This window comes from Hypanus sabinus, unplaced genomic scaffold, assembly GCF_030144855.1.
Source record: "Hypanus sabinus isolate sHypSab1 unplaced genomic scaffold, sHypSab1.hap1 scaffold_125, whole genome shotgun sequence".
Lineage (NCBI taxonomy): Eukaryota > Metazoa > Chordata > Chondrichthyes > Myliobatiformes > Dasyatidae > Hypanus > Hypanus sabinus.
This window is the reverse complement of record NW_026779314.1, coordinates 304,080-321,936: the sequence shown is the minus strand read 5'-3', so window position 1 is coordinate 321,936 and position 17,857 is coordinate 304,080. Positions and strand designations below refer to the sequence as shown.

The 17,857-nt window shown below is 44.2% G+C and overlaps 1 protein-coding gene across 3 annotated transcripts; it reads left to right on the top strand.

The window, feature by feature from the left end:
* The first annotated feature begins 4,495 nt into the window (after positions 1-4,495).
* Positions 4,496-17,266, top strand: LOC132386674 (gastrula zinc finger protein XlCGF26.1-like). Of its 3 annotated transcripts, none has more exons than XM_059959014.1 (2): positions 4,496-4,540; positions 15,126-17,266. In XM_059959014.1, exon 2 carries the CDS (start codon positions 15,538-15,540, stop codon positions 17,014-17,016), a length of 1,479 nt encoding a protein of 492 aa, XP_059814997.1. In that variant the 5' UTR covers positions 4,496-4,540; positions 15,126-15,537; the 3' UTR covers positions 17,017-17,266. The 3 variants fall into 3 exon arrangements, with proteins under 3 accessions (XP_059814997.1, XP_059814996.1, XP_059814999.1); XM_059959013.1 differs by having other exon boundaries at positions 4,515-4,540; positions 14,686-17,266; XM_059959016.1 differs by lacking the exon at positions 4,496-4,540 and adding an exon at positions 5,706-5,814.
* Positions 17,267-17,857: the final 591 nt, after the last annotated feature.

The following is a 17,857-nucleotide window of genomic DNA, read 5'->3' as shown; positions in this document are numbered from 1 at the left end:
GTGTGCTGAGGGTCAGAGAGACAGAGGTGAGGGAGCCCATTCTCGCGATCTGACAGGAAGTCCAGGATCCAGCTGCACAAGACAGGGTGAAGGCCGAGGTCTCTGAGCTTCTTGTCGATACGTCTCGCCTTCGTATGGCTACTGCTCTGCCCATGACCGCAAGGAACTGCAGAGAACTTTGGTGCGCAGAGAACATCAGAGAAACAAGCCTCCCCTCAATGGACTCTTCCTACACTTCCCCTGCCTCGGAAAAGCAGGCCATGTACTCAAATAACCTCATAACCTGGACACTCTTGCTGCAAACCCGCTCCCCCATCGGGGAAGAGATACAAAAGCCTTAAAGCGCGTTCCACCAGGCTCAATGTCGGCTTCCTGTCTGTGGTTATAATCCAAATGAATGGTCTTCAGTCCGATAAAATGGACTTAACCTCACAATGTAACTCGACGTGACCCTGCACCAGCTGTCTATCTACACTGCACTTTCTCTGCAGCCATAATGCTTTGTTACAGTTATTGTTTTGTCGTATATCAGCTCAATGTACTGTCGTAATATATTGATCTGTGTGGATGGTACGGCAGGCAAGATTTTCACAGTAGCTCGGTACGTGATAAGAAAAAAACGAATTCCCCATTTTAACTGTGTGGAAATATTAGACAGACTGAGCGTCTGCTTTGGAACCTCAGGAGGAAACTTAACTGAACTGTTGTCATTTCTTTGGAATGCAAATAAATAGAAAAGGCTTCAATCTCGCATTCCGATCTGCGGTAACTGGGATCAGGTGACCGGTGATCAGTTTACCACCGACAGATGCCGGGGGGGGGGGGGGGGGCGGTGGGGGGACATAATAATCAGAAAGTCCCTAGTCGCAGCCGTATAAATAAAATGTGATATCAGTAGGTGTGTGGTGCATGACAATACACAATCGGTGCCGGAGTAGGCCATTCGGCCCTTCGAGCCTGCACCGCCAGTCAATGTGACCATGGCTGATTATCCACAATCAGTACCCCGTTCATACCTTATCCCCGTATCCCTTGACTCCGCTATCTTGAAAAGCTCTACTTAACTCTTTCTTGAAGACATCCAGGGAATTGGCCTTCACTGCCTTCTGCAGCAGAGTATTCCATAGATCCACATCCCTGTGGGTGAAAATTTCCTGAACTCCATTCTAAATAGCCTACCGCTTATTCTTAAACTGTGGCCTTTGGTTCCGGACTCCCCCAACATTGGGAACATGTTTCCTGCCTCCAGTGTGTCCAATCCGTAAATAATTTTATCTGTTCCAATCAGATCCCTTCTCATCCTTCTAAGAATGTGAAGAAGATAGACAACCTGAGCAAAGTCACAGACTGATGAAGGGGAGGAATGGTCCATTTTGATACAGAGGGAAGCGGAGAGTTTGATATTGTTCCTGATGCCGGAACTGTAGCCAGTTAGAAGATGAAATCTTGTTCCTCCAAATTGTTTTGAGCTGTGACAGAGTTTTTTTTATCAGAAGACACCATGGAGACTAAAATTATCTGAGTTGAAATGTCCTTCACCCACTGACGTGCTTTGTAACGTTTTAACAGTGTAGAGAAGTCAAAGGATTTGTGTATGGGAATCTCAAACACAACAGCACGTTAGTTCCGCTGTATCTGTCAGTTCGCCAGTACTTGAATGCCACCGATCCTTGAATGTGGAGGCAGAGATGTTGGGGACGACAGCGCCCCACTCGCTGCAAGGAGAGCCCGAACACGTGTCCATGTCCGTGATCTGATTTGATACATTGCCATGACTTGATAGCAGTGTGACGTCATTCACTGACGAAAGGTCTCGGCCCGAACGTTGACTGTTCGTTTCAACGGATGCTGCCCGACCTGCTGAGTTCATCCAGCTTGTTTGTACGTGTTGATGTCATTCACTGGCTCTCATTTTGGAAGGGATTCAGTCGGCCATCGCAGATACACCAGCAGCTTCGCACTGGGAAGCGGCCGTTCACCTGCTCCGTTTGTGTGAAGAGACTCATTCAGTTAACCCACCTTGTCATGCTCCGGTGAGTTCACAATAAATAGAAGCCACATTTCTGTCCGGAGTGAGCAAAGAGTTTTACTCAATCATCCCGGCTGCTGCAACGCCAACAACTTCACATAGGGAGGAAGTTCAAATCAGCTCCGTGTTAAATGTTTAACCATCACGGTGACAGAAGGCAGCTGCAGGTTCATGAGGGACTGTTACTGTCAGATTCTGCAGTTCTTGCGACTGCTCATCGCACCCAGGACTGAACCCTGGTCACTGAGCATTGGAGGTTTCTGTTCTGCTGATGTTAGCCTTGAACTAGACTGGTGTTTAATATTGTGGATCCGTGAAAGATAAATCAGTTCTGTATTCACTCCACTGTCTCAGGTAGTTACTGTCTTTACCACACTCACAATGTACGCTAGAAAAGCCACTCGGCCTATCTTACCCCTGCCCATGTTTCTGTTCCATATCAGTACATCAAAACCTATCCGTGCCATTCCCCTATCACTCTCCCTGAGATGATAGGTTTCAACTAGTCACCACACAGTGGGATAGGAGATTTCCGTTGAATTTCATAGAATCATAGAAGTCTACAGCATATTACAGCTGTGCCGACCATGTAAATTACTCTGGTAACTGTCTAGAATTTCCCTACCGCATAGACAGCTATTTTCCTGAGTTCCATTTACCTCTCTAAGAGTCTCTTAAAATACCCTATTGTATCCGCCTCTACCACCGGCGCTGGCAGTGCATTCCACACAGGCACCACACTTTGTTTTAAAAAACTTAGCTCTGGCATCTCCTCTGCAGGTACTTCCAAGCAGCTTAAACCTATTCCCCCTCGTGTTAGCCGTTTCAGCCCTGGGAAAAAGCCTCTGGCTATCCACACGACCAATGCCTCTCATCATCTCATACATCTGCATGAATCTCCTGCATGATTTTCTCCGGGCTGAACAAGACGATGAGCTCAATGTGGTTTTGACGTTCTTCAGGGCTCCGGACGAAGTTGGTTAAACTCCTTCTTCCCCGCTCTTTTCAACGTTTTGGGTCATTTTCACCAATTTTAAAGGACTGTGCCTCAGACAGCTGGGTTGTTGCAATTGTTACGTACCAGCAGCAATAGGTCACTAATGGAGTCTGGTTTCGATGTTAAATCCACTATCTTTATCAGTATCTACTCCAAATATAAAAGATTAAACGAAATAAACAGAAGTTAACAGCGTTATCGTATATATATGTACGTACGTAGAGCTTCCAAACTATCAAGCTTGGGAAACAATGCTTAAAGTCCTAAAATGGTAAGGTAGAAAAGTTCAGTAATCCACGGAATACGTGAGAGAGGGGAGAGATTTATAAATCCAACCGAACATGTAGAGAGAGGGCAATTACGAAGAATTCCACACACATTCCACGCTGGGTAAACGAAATATCAGTCGCCAAAGATCTTATCCGTTGATTCGTTCCGAAATCCACTTCGAACTATCACCAGGTGACAGTGACAGGAATACCGTCTTCAAGTGGTTACCACAGAACATCCCGATTCCAGGTAAGGGCCAACAAAAGTGATACCACAGTATACTCCAGCAAATTCACAAATATGGATTATACGAAGTGACAGTCACACATCCGTTGTGCACGGCGTGCCGATCATGAACCCGATTTTCTGGGCATTGCAACCCATAGCAGTGACAAGCGGAAGTTCCAACAACTTCTCTCTCTCTCTCTCTCTCTCTCTCTCTCTCTCTCTCTCTCTCTCTCTCTCTCTCTCTCTCTCTCCCTCTCTCTCTGCCGCAGCTTGTGTCTGACGTCACAGTCCCGCCTCACTCAGACATTTAAAGCGACACTCACAGTAAACGAACCTGCGGTCTCGCAACACAATGCATCTCTAAAGTCTGATAGTTGACTAGCTAGTGAATCTTCCATGGTGCAGTCGGAAACCAAAGAGTTGCCAGCCTTAGTCAGGGCTTTGGGGCTCCAGAGAGAGATGGGGCCTGGAGTTCACGAGGAGGAGGTGGAATCAAACCAGCAGGCTGTGGCTACAAAAGAAAGATCGGAAACATTTGGAAACAGGTTGCCCGAAAAAAAAAAGGTGGTTAATTTCTGGAAAATAGTAGTGGAAATTAACAGATCAGGTAATAAATGTGGAGAGGAATAAATAGACAACGTTTAGGCGGAGTTCCTTCTGCATTTTGTGTGTGTGCGTCTCTGTATTTCCAAAATGCAGAATCTCCTGCGTTTCAGATCTGCATTTTACTTTGGCATGAGATACACGTTGATACTGAGTATATTGTTTATCCGAGCCGCTTTCTGCGTTAAAACAGCTGCAGATTTTTCTATACACACGAAAAAAAATGAGGTACGGACATTAAACCAGTGCTTGCAGAAATGTTTAATGGCACCGTGACTACCCATAAGCCCCTGCGTTATAGTTTTTGGCCGGCATTGAAGCACAGATGAAATGCGCAGGCGTCAGGGTTGTGGCGTCTCTGAGTATGACGCATGCGCACAGTACTCAGAAGGCCTTTGAAATATCGTGTGCAGGTAAGAGCGATTTTCTGTCTCTTTACCTTAAACACCGATTTCGGGGCAATTCCTGTGACCCGCAACCCCAGGAGAGTCCTGCTCTCTTCCCTCTCTCTCAGCCCCCGATCCGTACACGGGCCCCAGGGAATGGGAACCGATGGTTCTCAGACAGAGCTGAGCTCCAGCTTGGGAACTCAGAGAAAGGGCACAAAATCTTTTACATCACCAGTTGAGAAAATCACCTTTGTTCTACCTCCAATCGCAAGCAAGAGAAAATCTGCAGATGCTGGAAATGCAAGCAACGCACACAAAATGCCGGCGGAATTCAACATTAGCACTTTTTTCCATAGATTCTGCCTGGCTTGCTGAGTTCCTCCTGCCTTTTGTGTGTGTTGCTTGTTCTAACTCCTCTTGCTCTGGACTTTTCTACCAGTGAGAACATGTTTTATCTCATTCTGTCTGGGTACATAATGATATCAAACACCTTTGCCCTGGCAACAAGTAGCATTCACATCACAGATGTGCCAGACTACAATGAGACAGACTACTGCCCTTCCCTTCATATTCATTGGCATTGCCATCACTGAGTTCACCACTGTCAGTCATTTGGGGGTGGGCTCAGGGGAAATATTTATGTCCAATATAGAAACTGTTGTTACCTGTGTGGATTGTGGTGATGCAAAAGTTGCTGGAGAATTTGCAAGTGGGAAGAAGTGGAGTGATATTTGGAAATCTGACTTTTTAAAGTGTAATTTAGCAAGCAAACCACATATGAACAAAGTGCAAAAGCTCTGGTGAGAAAATCCTTCATTACCCTGTTACGTACCCCGTAACTGGGTGTCTTACCAGCAAAAATAGAAGTATCCGTTTATTTTCAAAACAGTGTTTATTAGTAAAATATACAAATCAATATCAACAATGCAAATATACAGATAATACACGTTAGCAATACTAAACTTAAAAGTGTGGGTATAATAATAATCAATAATAAACAAGCTATCGTTGTCTAGGGGATAATGAATTGTCATATGTGAGTATAAAGTTCAGTTCATACAGGCTGAGGTAGTTGTTGGTTGATGTGTTGTAATTGTTGGAGAGAGAGAGATTGAGCAAACAGTAACAGCTATTGTCTTGCAAACCTTCCTTTACGATCTTGATCTATTGATGTGTTGTTGTGGCCATTCAGGTATGACCCCTCTCACCTTTAGCTAGACCGTTCTTCCATGGTGGACTCGTCACCCAGGCAAGGGTGGACACACCCACAAGCCCCCACCGGCCTCGCTATAAACACTGTGAGTTAAAATTCTTCATTCGGTCTCTGATGTCACCAACTTTTCTCGTGGGTTCCAACACTTAAACAGTGCTCACTAGTGTGTCGCTTGGTGCGTCTGAGAGGTGTATCCCCAGACCTCACTTTTATCCCTACTCACAGGCTCTCAGGTGTCAATCAGTTTTCAATGGCTGAGCCCATCAAACCAGCCCACTCGGGCTGTCCACTGAGGAATTTTTATGAACAGAATAGTACCAAGTAAACAGCCCTCTCCGGAGCCGTGAGTCTTACAGGAGTCATAATCTGGTCTCTCTCCCCCGGTGTTATCTAGCCCCTGTCTGAAGCAAATGTTCCATTCCAATATGTTTTGCTCCATCTCTTTCTCTCTCATTAACAGGCTGGCAACAGTAACGGTTTGTAATTCTCCCAGGGGAGGGGGACATGGGCAACCCTGCACCCTTCTGCCCATCAGAGCTGTTCATCCTTTGTAACAACCTGTTCCAGGCCTGTTAAACCAGTTGCGTGAGAGTGCAGATGAACTCGATTGAACCCAGAGGAGATCAAAGTTCCTATCGACAGTGATTTGCTAGCTATTAAAATGAATGCCTCTCCATATAAAATTCACTGTGCACATCTTGTCACTGGCTAAAAATGCACAGTACAAGATTTATGTGCACACTGGTCATTACAAATTAGGGGGGACATTGGTGGGTAGGTGAGGAGACCTCCAGTGTCCTTGAGGCCCTCACCTACAAGATGTGCATCCAGCTGCAGCTTGTAACCCTGCACTTGAAGGAGTTGGAACTTGAAATGGATGAATTCTGGATCATCCAGCAGTTGGAGGGCGTGATAGATATTACATGAAGAAAGGTGAGTTACACAGAAGGTGCAGGACACAGGAAATTGGGTAAGAGTCAGGAAGGGAAATGAGGTTAAATAGCCATCGCAGAGTACTCTTGTGGCCATCCCCCATAACAACAGGTGGACCACTTTAGAAACTGTTGAGGGGAGTTGCCTGGCAGAGGAAAGTCAAAGGGGTGAGAGGGGATTGGTGAGTTAGGGGAGCAGAACAGGAAGGGGTCTAATATTCTAGCAGTGAGGCTTGCTAGAGCTAGTGTGGGGGAGGGTGATGTAAATTGTAAGGGGAATAGGAGGCAGAATGACAGAACAGATAGTGGAGAGATTGAATTGAATTGACTTTATTATGCGCATCCTTCATATACATGAACAGTAGAAACCTTTATATTACATCTCCATCTAAATGTGCAATGTGTAATTTATAGTAATTAATAATAAATAGGACTGTCAATACAACATGAAAGTGCAATTGTATCAGCATGAATTAATCAGTCTGATGACCTGGTGGAAGATGATGATCGGAGCCTGTTGCTCCTTTTGCTTTGGTACTGTTTCCTGGATGGTAGCAGCAGGAACAGTTGGTGTTTGTGGTGAATTGGGTCCCCAAAATCCTTTGGGCCCCTTTTACACAGCTGGCTTTGTAAATGTCCTGAATAGTGGGAAGTTCACATCTGCAGATATGCCGGGCTGTCCACACCACTCTCTGTAGGTTCCTGCGATTAAAGGAAGTACAGTTCCCATAACAGGCAGTGATGCAGCTGGTCAGGATGCTTTCAATTGTGTCCCTGCAGAAAGATATTAGGATTTGGGGCCCCATCGCAAACTTCTTCAGCCGTCTGAAGTGAAAGAGGTGCTGTTTTGCTTTTCTCACAACATAGCCAGTATGTGCAGACAAAGTGAAATCTTGGTGATTTTTATACCAAAGAACTTAAAGCTGTTCACCCTCTGAACCCCAGATCCATTGGTGTCAATGTAGGTTAGTCTGTCTCCATTCCTCCTGTCGTCTACAATCAGCTCCTTTGTTTTTATGATAATGAGGGAGAGTTTGTTTTCTGACACCAGTCAGATGTTGTTCAGACCTCAGACAGAGTCAGCAATCAAATGGTTGAGCATGGTGCGATGAATGTGCTGAGCTGTGCATATCACAATGCAAGAAGCATCGTAGGAAAGCCAGATGAGCTCAGGACAGGGAATTATGATATTGAATCAATTACTAGGACTTGTTTCCACCCAACAGTCTGTGGTGTTTGGAGGAACAGATTTGTCGGGAGATCACAATAGACAATAGGTGCAGAAGTAGACCATTCGACCCCTCGAGCCTGCACCACCATTCTGAGATCATGGCTGATCAACTACTATCAATACCCGGTTCCTGCCTTGTCCCCATATCCCTTGATTCCCCTATCCATAAGATACTATTCTAGCTCCTTCTTGAAAGCATCCAGAGAATTGGCCTCCACAACCTTCCAAGACAGTGCATTCCAGGCCCCCACAACTCTCCTTAACTCCTTAGTTTTTCCTTAACTCTGTCCAAAATGACCAACCCCTTATTCTCAAACCATACCCTCTGGTACTGGACTCTGGAACATATTTCCTGCCTTTATCTTGTCCAATCCCTTAATGATCTTATATGTTTCAATCAGATCCCCTCTCAATCTCCTTAATTCCAGCGTGTAAAAGCCCAGTCTCTATAACCTCTCTGCGTAAGACAGTCCAGACATCCCAGGAATTAACCTCGTGAATCTACGCTGCACTTCCTCTACAGCCAGGATGTCCTTCCTTAACCCTGGAGACCAAAACTGTACACAATACTCCAGGTGTAGTCTCACTAGGGCTCTGTACAAATGCAAGAGGATTTCCTTGCGCTTGTACTGAAATTCCCTTTGTAATAAAGGCCAATATTCCATTAGCCTTCTTCACTGCCTGCTGCATTTGCTCATTCACATTCAGTGACTGATGAACAAGGACTCCTAGATCTCTTACCTAACTCTACACCATTCAGATAATAGTCTGCCTTCCTGTTCTTACTCCCAAAGTGGATAACCTTACACTTATTCACATTAAACGTCATCTGCCAAGTATCTGCCCACTCACCCAGCCTATCCAAGTCACCCTGAATTCTCCTAACATCCTCATCACATGTCACCCAACATACCACCCAACTTAGTATCATCAGCAAATTTGCTGATGTTATTTTCAATGCCTTCATCCAAATCGTTGACATAAATTGTAAACAGCTGTGGTCCCAATACCGAGCCCTGTGGCACCCCACTAGTCACCACCTGCCATTCCGAGAAACACCCATTCACCACTACCCTTTACTTTCTATCTGCCAGCCAGTTTTCTATCCATGTCAATGCCTTCCCCTCGATGCCATGAGCTTTGATTTTACCCACCAATCTCCTATGTGGGACCTTATCAAATGCCTTCTGAAAATCGAGGTACACTATATCCACCAGATCTCCCCCATCTAACTTCCTGGTTACATCCTCGAAAAACTCCAACAGATTAGTCAAGCATGATTTAACCTTGATAAATCCATGCTGGCTCAGCCCAATCCTATCACTGCTATCTAGATATGCCACTATTTCATCCTTAATAATGGACTCTAGCATCTTCCCCACCACCGATGTCAGGCTGACAGGTCGATAGTTCTCTGTTTTCTCCCTCCCTACTTTCTTAAAAAGAAAGATAACATTAGCCATTCTCCAATCCTCAGGAACTGATCCTGAATCTAAGGAATATTGGAGAATGATTACCAATGCATCCGCAATTTCCAGGGCCACCTCCTTTAATACCCTAGGATGCAGACCATCTGGACCTGTGGATTTGTCAGCCTTCAGTCCCATCAGTCTTCTCAACACCATTTCCTTCCTAATGTTAATGTGTTTCATTTCCTCTGTCACCCTATGTCCTTGGGTATCACAGACCATGCCAAGAAACAAAGGTTGATTCAATAAGTGATTTTAACTTTCCATATTTTGACTAGGACTCCCATAATGTAAAAGGACTAGATGGGGTAGAGTTTGTCAAATGTGCCCTTATTCAGTACGTAGAATTCCCGATGCAGAAGTATGCAATAAGCTGTTAGGAAATGATCCAGGGCTGGTGACAGACATTAGTGATCATAATGCCATGAGATTCAAAGTAAATATGGAAAAAGAGAGGTCTGGACCACGGGTTGAGATTCTAGATTGGAGAAAGGTCAATTTGGATGGTATCAGAAAGGATCTGACATGTGGTTTGGGACAGGCTGTTTTCTGGCAATGGTAAGTGGGAGGCCTTCAGAAATGAAATTTTGAGCGTGTGGAGTTTGAATGTGCCTGCCAAAATAAAAGCTGAAAGGTACCTGGTGTGGGGAGCCGTGCTTTTCAGGAGATATTGAGGCCCGGATCATTTTGTTCCTCTGAATGCCTCAGACTGTTGGGTGCTACCAAGACTCATTAATGACTACAAATCATAATTCCAAGCCTTGAGCTCATCTGACTTTTTTTTTTACTCATTATCTGTTAGTTTCCAAAAGCTTCCCAATAGTTTTTGCTCTTTTGTTTGCCCTCACTTTGGCTTTTATGTTGGCTTTGGCTTCTCATTTCAGCCAACGTTGTGTCCTCCTGCCTTTCCAATACTTCCACTTCTTTGGGATGTATCAATCACTCGGCTCCCGAATTGTTCCCAGAAACTCTAGCCATTGCAGCTCCATTGTCCCTCCTACATTTTCCCTTCCAAACAAGTTTGGACAACTTCTCTGACATAGAAATATGGAGAAGTTCTGTACAGAAACAGGCTATTTGGCCCATCTAGTCAATGCCGAAAAAACATTTAAGCTGTCTAATACAACTACCTGCTCCGGGATCATCACACTCCATAACCCTACAATCCAGGTACCTATCAAACTTCTCTTAATCGTGAATTTGAGGTCATATTCACCACTTGCGCTGGCATCTCATTCCACACTCTCCCAACCATTTCAGTAAAGAGCTTTTCCACACTATCCCGTTAAATGGTCACCTTCCACTTACCCATGACCTCTGGTTATCATCCCACCCAACCTCAGTGGAAAAAGCTGTCTGCATTTACCTGATCCATACCCTCATAATTTTCTATACTTCTCACAAATCCTCAAAGCAAGGTTTAATTTCCTTGTTTATATTTAGAGCCTTTTTTAGGTGTATAAAATGATGAGGGGTATTGATCGTGTGGATAGCCAGAGGTTTTTTTCTCAGGGTTGAAATGGTTAACTTGAGGGGGCATAGTTTCAAGGTGCTTGGAAATAGCTACCATGGGGATGTCAGCCATAAGTTTTTTATACACAGAGAGTTGTGGGTGACGGTAGCGGTGGTCGAGGCAGATACAGTAGGGTCTTTTAACAGCCTCTTAGATAGGTACATGGAGCTTAGGAAAATAGAGGGCTATGCGCTGGGGAAATTCTGGGCAGTTACCAGAGTAAGTTACATGGTTGGCACATTTTAGGCTGAAAAATCTGGAATATGTTGTAGACTTCTATGTTTGAAGTTGAACAGCAAAGTAACTTCTCTTCTTTAAACTGTACATGTCTAGGATTTTAATGCCACTTTCCCACACTCCCATAGACCCTTTGTCCATCTCCTGAGTAAATAGAGATGAAAAATTATTTAAGATCTCGGCCATCTGCTTTGGTTCCACATGTGGGTTGCACTCTCTCTTGGAGGCTGCTTCGAGGGTCTCTCTCTCCTGAAGCAAATACAGTTCTCTTTATATCATGCAGTCACGTACACAGATACCTGTGGGTTCACCCCCCTTAGTTTCTCTACAGATGGGTATTGTTAACTTTATCAGTCATAAATTGTTTGTATAACAGTTTTATTTGCTACTATGTCTGGATGCAGACAGACACAGGCCCACCACCCAAAGTCTGCTGCCCTTGTAAATAGTCACTCGCTCTAATTGCTTATCTTGCAGGAGCCATGAGAAACACAAGGCACAATGTGCTTCTCACACCAAGGCTGCTCACCCGCTCAGCTTATCTCATGGGAAAGCAATTGTGCCTTTATACTCTTATTCTCAAGCTCATGGATGCTATGACCTTTAAAAAAAATAGCCAGGGTCACAAGTGGCCTACGAGATGCTAACTTCTTAATATGACAGTGATATCTTAATTCCAGGTGTTGATCCACGCCCTTAACACATCCACCTGTCCTACACTGTTACTTGTATTGAAATATACCGGGCTCAGCATATTCACAGCACAATGCTCAACTTTTTCATTCCTGACTTTGAGGACAGAACAACATCTGTCTCCACCACCCCTCCAATATCTGTTCTGTTATTCAGGCTCCCATTCCCCCTGCAACTTTAGATTAACCCCCCCCCCCTTACCCCCACCTCCCACTATGCAGGTCTATCAGCCCTTTGGCTTTCCTCTCCCAGATCTATAAAAAGGAGGTGCATACCAGCTACAGGTAAATAGGAAGAAATGGGGTACAAGAAATTCAAGTGAATACTTATGAAAGAAATAAAAGAAGGCATGAGATTGTCCCAGCAGACAAGGTGAAGGGAAATCCTCAGAGATTCTGCAGATGCGTTGAGAGCAAAAAGATTGCAAGCGAAAAAAAAAAATCATCTGAAAGATCAGAATATGAGGAGACAAAATAGATGGGGGAGATATTTTTCTGCTTCCGTATTTACACAGAAGATGGACACAGTATATAGAAGTGAGGTAAAGCAGCATCAACTCCATGGACCCTGTACAGATTACAGAGGTGGAGGTGTTTGCTGTCTTAAGGGAAATTACCATGGATAAGTTCCCAGGGCCTGTCAAGTTGTTCCCTTGGACCCTGTGGACGACAAGTGCAGAAATTGTTGGGGTCAAAGCACAGATATTTAAATCCCCGTTAGTGACAGGTGAGGAACTGGAGGATTGGAGGACAGCCAGTGTTGTTCCACTGTTCAAGAAAGACTCTAAAAATAAACTAGGAAATTATACATTGGTGAGCCTGATATCACTAGTGGGAAAGTTATTGGAAAGTGTGTGCAGGTTGCAGATATTTCATTTTAAAATCTTTTTTTAAATAAATTATTATTGATGATTAACAAAAAAGATACATTAAGTCGATATGTCATTATGTACAATAAAAAATTAAATTAGCAAATAACTGATTAACAAAGCTAAGCAATATATCAGTAATAATAAGAAAAAATAAATTTATAAGAATATTTTTTGAAAGAAAAAGAAGCAAAAAAATACCCTGTTAACTAAAAAAAACCCTGAAAGAAAAAAACAAAAAAAAGCATTAGCAGCAGAACCCCAGAGCTATACATCATACACGCTTGCATAAAAAATAAACATCAATCCACTAACTCAAATCCATTTAAAGAAAAATCAGAATGAAACCATATTAATTAACTCAAATCAGATGATAGAGGTGGGCAAATGAACTCCACCTTTTCTCAAAATCAAATTGAGAATCAAAAGTTTGACTTCTGATTTTCGCCAAACTAAGACATAACATCACCTGAGAAAACCATTGTATCAACGTAGGAGCAGAAGCATCTTTCCATTTCAACAAAATAGCCCTTCTGGCCGATAATGTGACAAATGCAATTACATGTTGGTCTGATGGAGAAATACCATGAAAATATTGAGGGATTATGCCAAATAAAACAGTCAATTTATTAGGTTGTAAATTAATTTTTAAAACTTTAGAAATTGTAGAGAAAATAAACTTCCAAAAATGTTTCAGTACAGAACATGACCAAAACATATAGGAGCTGGATATACAAGTATTTGGATCAATGTGGACTGATTCAGGATAGGCAGCATGGCTTGGTCCTGTCTAACCGATCTTACAGAGTCTCTCGAAGAAGTTATCAGGAAAGTGGATGAAGATAAGGCAGAGGATATCTACGTGGACTTCAGCAAGGCACTTGACGAAGTCTCATATGGGATGTTGGTCAAGAAGGTTCAGTCACTCAGCATTCAGGATGAGATAGTAAATTGGATGAGTAAATTGGGAAAAGCCAGAGTGTGGAAGCAGATGGTTGCCTCTCTGACCGGAGGCCTGCGCCTAGTGGTGTGCCACAGGGATCACTGCTGGATCTGTTGGTGTTTGTCATCTATATCAGTAATCTGGATGTTAACATGGTTCGCTGGATCAGCAACTCAGTGGATGAAACCAAGATTGGGGTGTAGTGAACAGCAAGGAAGACTATCACGGCTTGCAGTGTGATCTGGACCCGCTGGAAAAATGGGTTATGTAATGCAAAATGGAATTTAATTGAGACAAGTTGCATTTTGGTAGGACCTAGGTCTTACACAGTGAATGGGAGGGCACTGAGGAACACTGTTGAAGAAAGGGATCTGGGAATACAGATTCACTGGGAATTCACTGCAAGTGGTGTCACAGTTTGATAGGGACGGAAAGAAAGATTTCGTCACATTGGCCTTAATAAACCAAAGTACTGAGTACAGGAGATGGATGTTATGTTGACTTTGTACAAGACATTGGTGAGGCCTAATTTGGAGTATTGTGTGCAGTTTTGGTCACCTACCTACATGAAAGATGTAAAAGAGGTTGAAAGAGTTCATTGAAAATTCACAAGGATGTTGCCAGGTCTGGAGCACTTGGGTTATAAGGGAAGATTGTACAGGTCAGGATTTTATTCCTTGTAACATAAAAGACTGAGGGGAGATTTGATTGTGATAGAGGGGCATAGCTCGGGTAAATGCAAGCTGGCTTTTACCACTGAGATGGGGTGGGACTACAACCAGCGACCATGGGTTAAGGGTGAAAGGTGAAACGTTAAGGGAAACATGAGGGGAAACTTCTTCACACAGACGGTCATCTGGGTGTGGAATGAGCAGCCAGCACAAGTGGTGCAATTTCAGCTTTTAAGATCTTTGTATAGGTACCTAAATGGTAAGGGTATGGGAGTGTGCAGTTGAAGTAGTTCAGCACTAACTAGATGGCCAAAAGGGCCTGTTTCTGTGTTGTAATTTTCTATTACTGTAACAAGAACCTGAAATAATACAAAAATTCATTCTAAATCCTTTTAACAGCTGTGAAGACCAACCATTCATCTCAGCAGGAATTTTTTTTTATATATGGCATTAAAACTGTGGCACGTTAAGTTAAGGAAAATCCCAGTTGCACATCAAGAAAGACTATTTGCATGAAACTGTTTCAGTTACTGTGGGGCCAGGCACCAATGCTGCTCAGCAGGAACCGGGAATAATACCAATGCATAGAGTCAAACTGAGCCAAGGTACAAATTGGAGATGGCAGAAATGCCCATTCCTATAGAGACACAAGAGCATGAGGAAATTGATGGTCATTCCAGATACCAGCACTGTGCCCAGTCAGGAGATAATTTCTCTCTCCAACTTGGGTTGAACCTCACTGTAACAGTGTGATACCAGTTCAAACCTTGGCAACTCAAGTGATCTCATCTGAAATGTTGTCCTACACCCATTGATGGATTTTGTAAATCTTGTTACAGGTTGAGAATGAGAAGGAATTTATCTCCAAGACTCTCAAACACGGCACACCAGTTTTGCTGTCTCTGACTAGATACTTAAGAAGTGGAGCAAGAGATTCAATAGACCATCTGTCCTTCACAGACTGTGGGGAGGGATTCACTCGGTCCTTTGGCCAACTGGCATGTCTGTCATTTTACGCAGGGGAAAGGCTGTTCACCTGCTCAGACAGTGGGAACGGATTGACTCGGTTATCTCGATTGAAGGTACATCAGCAAGTTCACACTGGGTAAGGCCATTCACCTGTTCCGTGTGTGGGAAGGGATTCAGTCAGTCTTCCCACCTGTGCACACACCAGTCAGTTCATAACACACCAGGCAGAGGCTGGTCATCTGCTGAACTTCTGGGAAAGGATCCACTCAGTCATCTAACCTAATGGCTCATCAGCGAGTTCACACTGGGGATAAGCCGTTCACCTGCTCAGATTGTGGGAAGAGATTCATTCATTCATCCAGCCTACAGAGACATCAGCGAGTTCACACTGGGGAGAAGCCGTTCATCTGCTCAGAATGTGGGAAGGGATTCACTGATTCATCCAGCCTACAGAGACATCAGCGAGTTCACACTGGGGAGAAACCGTTCACCTGCTCAGAATGTGGGAAGAGATTCACTCAGTCATCCACCCTACAGAATCACCAGCGAGTTCACACTGGGGAGAAGCCATTCACCTGCACAATCTGTGGGAAGAGATTCACCCAGTCATCCACCCTACTGAGTCATCAGCGTGTTCACACTGGAGAGAGGCCATTCACCTGCTTAGACTGTGGGAAGAGATTCACTCATTCATCCACCCTACTGAGTCACAAGCAAGTTCACACGGGGGAGAGGCCGTTTACCTGCTCAGAATGTGGGAAGGGATTCATTGATTCATCCAGCCTACAGAGACACCAGCGAATTCACACTGGGGAGAAGCCGTTCACCTGCTCAGAATGTGGGAAGGGATTCATTGATTCATCCAGCCTACGGAGACATCAGAGAGTTCACACTGGAGAGAGGCCATTCACCTGCTCAGAATGTGGGAAGGGATTCATTCAGTTATTCCACCTACAGAATCATCAGCGAGTTCACACTAGTGTGAGGCCATTCACCTGCACAATCTGTGGGAAGAGATTCACACAGTCATCCACCCTACTGAGTCATCAGCGAGTTCACACTGGAGAGAGGCCATTCACCTGCTCAGACTGTGGGAAGAGATTCACTCATTCATCCACCCTACTGAGTCACCAGCGAGTTCACACTGGGGAGAGGCCGTTCACCTGCTCAGACTGTGGGAAGGGATTCATTGATTCATCCAGCCTACAGAGACATCAGCGAGTTCACACTGGGGAGAGGCCATTCACCTGCTCAGAATGTGGGAACGGATTCACTCAGTTATCCAACCTACTGAGTCATCAGCGAGTTCACACTGGAGAGAGGCCATTCGCCTGCTCAGACTGTGGGAAGAGATTCACTCATTCATCCACCGTACTGAGTCATCAGCGAGTTCACACTGGGGAGAGGCCGTTCATCTGCTCAGTCTGTGGGAAGAGATTCACTCGGTCATCCGAACTACAGAGTCACCAACGAGTTCACATTAGGGAGAAGCCGTTCACTTGTTCATTCTGTGGGAAGGGATTCACTAAGTCATCCACACTACAGAGTCACCAGCGAGTTCACACTGGAGAGAGGCCGTTCACCTGCTCAGTCTGTGGGAAGAGATTCACTCAGTCATCCAACCTACAGACTCATCAGCGAGTTCACACTGGGGAGAAGCCGTTTACCTGCTCAGAATGCGGGAAGAGATTCACTCGCTCTTCCACCCTACAGAGACATCAGCAAGTTCACACCGGGGAGAAGCCGTTCATCTGTTCATAATTTGGGAAAGGATTCACTCAGTCATCCCAACTACTGGCACACCAGTCAGTTCACAATGGGGAGTGGTCGTTATTATGAATCCCTAGGTTTTGCTTGCTGTGGACTGTCATTTTAAGAGAGAGAGACAGAAATTAGGATGGTGAGTCAGTCTGACTTGCAGGTTGTTTAATTTGCTCACAGCTTGTTTAGTTTTAACTGAGGACAGAGACACTCAGACGGAGAGGAAGGAGGAAAAGTGGAAGGATCGGAACCCGGGAACTAGTGGCTGAGGGTCACTGTTTGGAACTTTCCTGTGACCACAAGGGTGGGTTAATTATCGATTCACCATATATCGAATGTGTGGTTATCACCTCGTTTGATCCATAGGTGTGGATCGGATTTGGCGTATCCTGTGAAGACCACTTATGTGTTAACCCTTGTCTGGGTTTGATGTGATAATTCACTTGAAGATGATACCCCTTGTGACAAGTCACTTTCAGTGATAATTTGTATGTGGATTTGGAACGATGAAGCATAAAATCTACAGCGACTGTTGTCTCGTTTTACCACAGTGGAGCCTGTGGAATTCGACATAATTGCCTTCTCTCGCCATTTACCCTGGATTACAAATATCTCTCTCATCACCTATTCTGTGGTTATACTGAACTTTCATACTCTAACACATCAAGACTTGAAGCCTTGTTTCCCCCAAGCTTAATAGTTTGGAAGTTATATTTACACACATATATACACATAACTTCTGATTTTCTTGCTTAAGTTACTGTATTATAACTAGATTCTAATAAAGATCCTTTTATCATCAAAAACAGTCTTCAGGTGTCGTCTATTGCTGCTGGTTTGT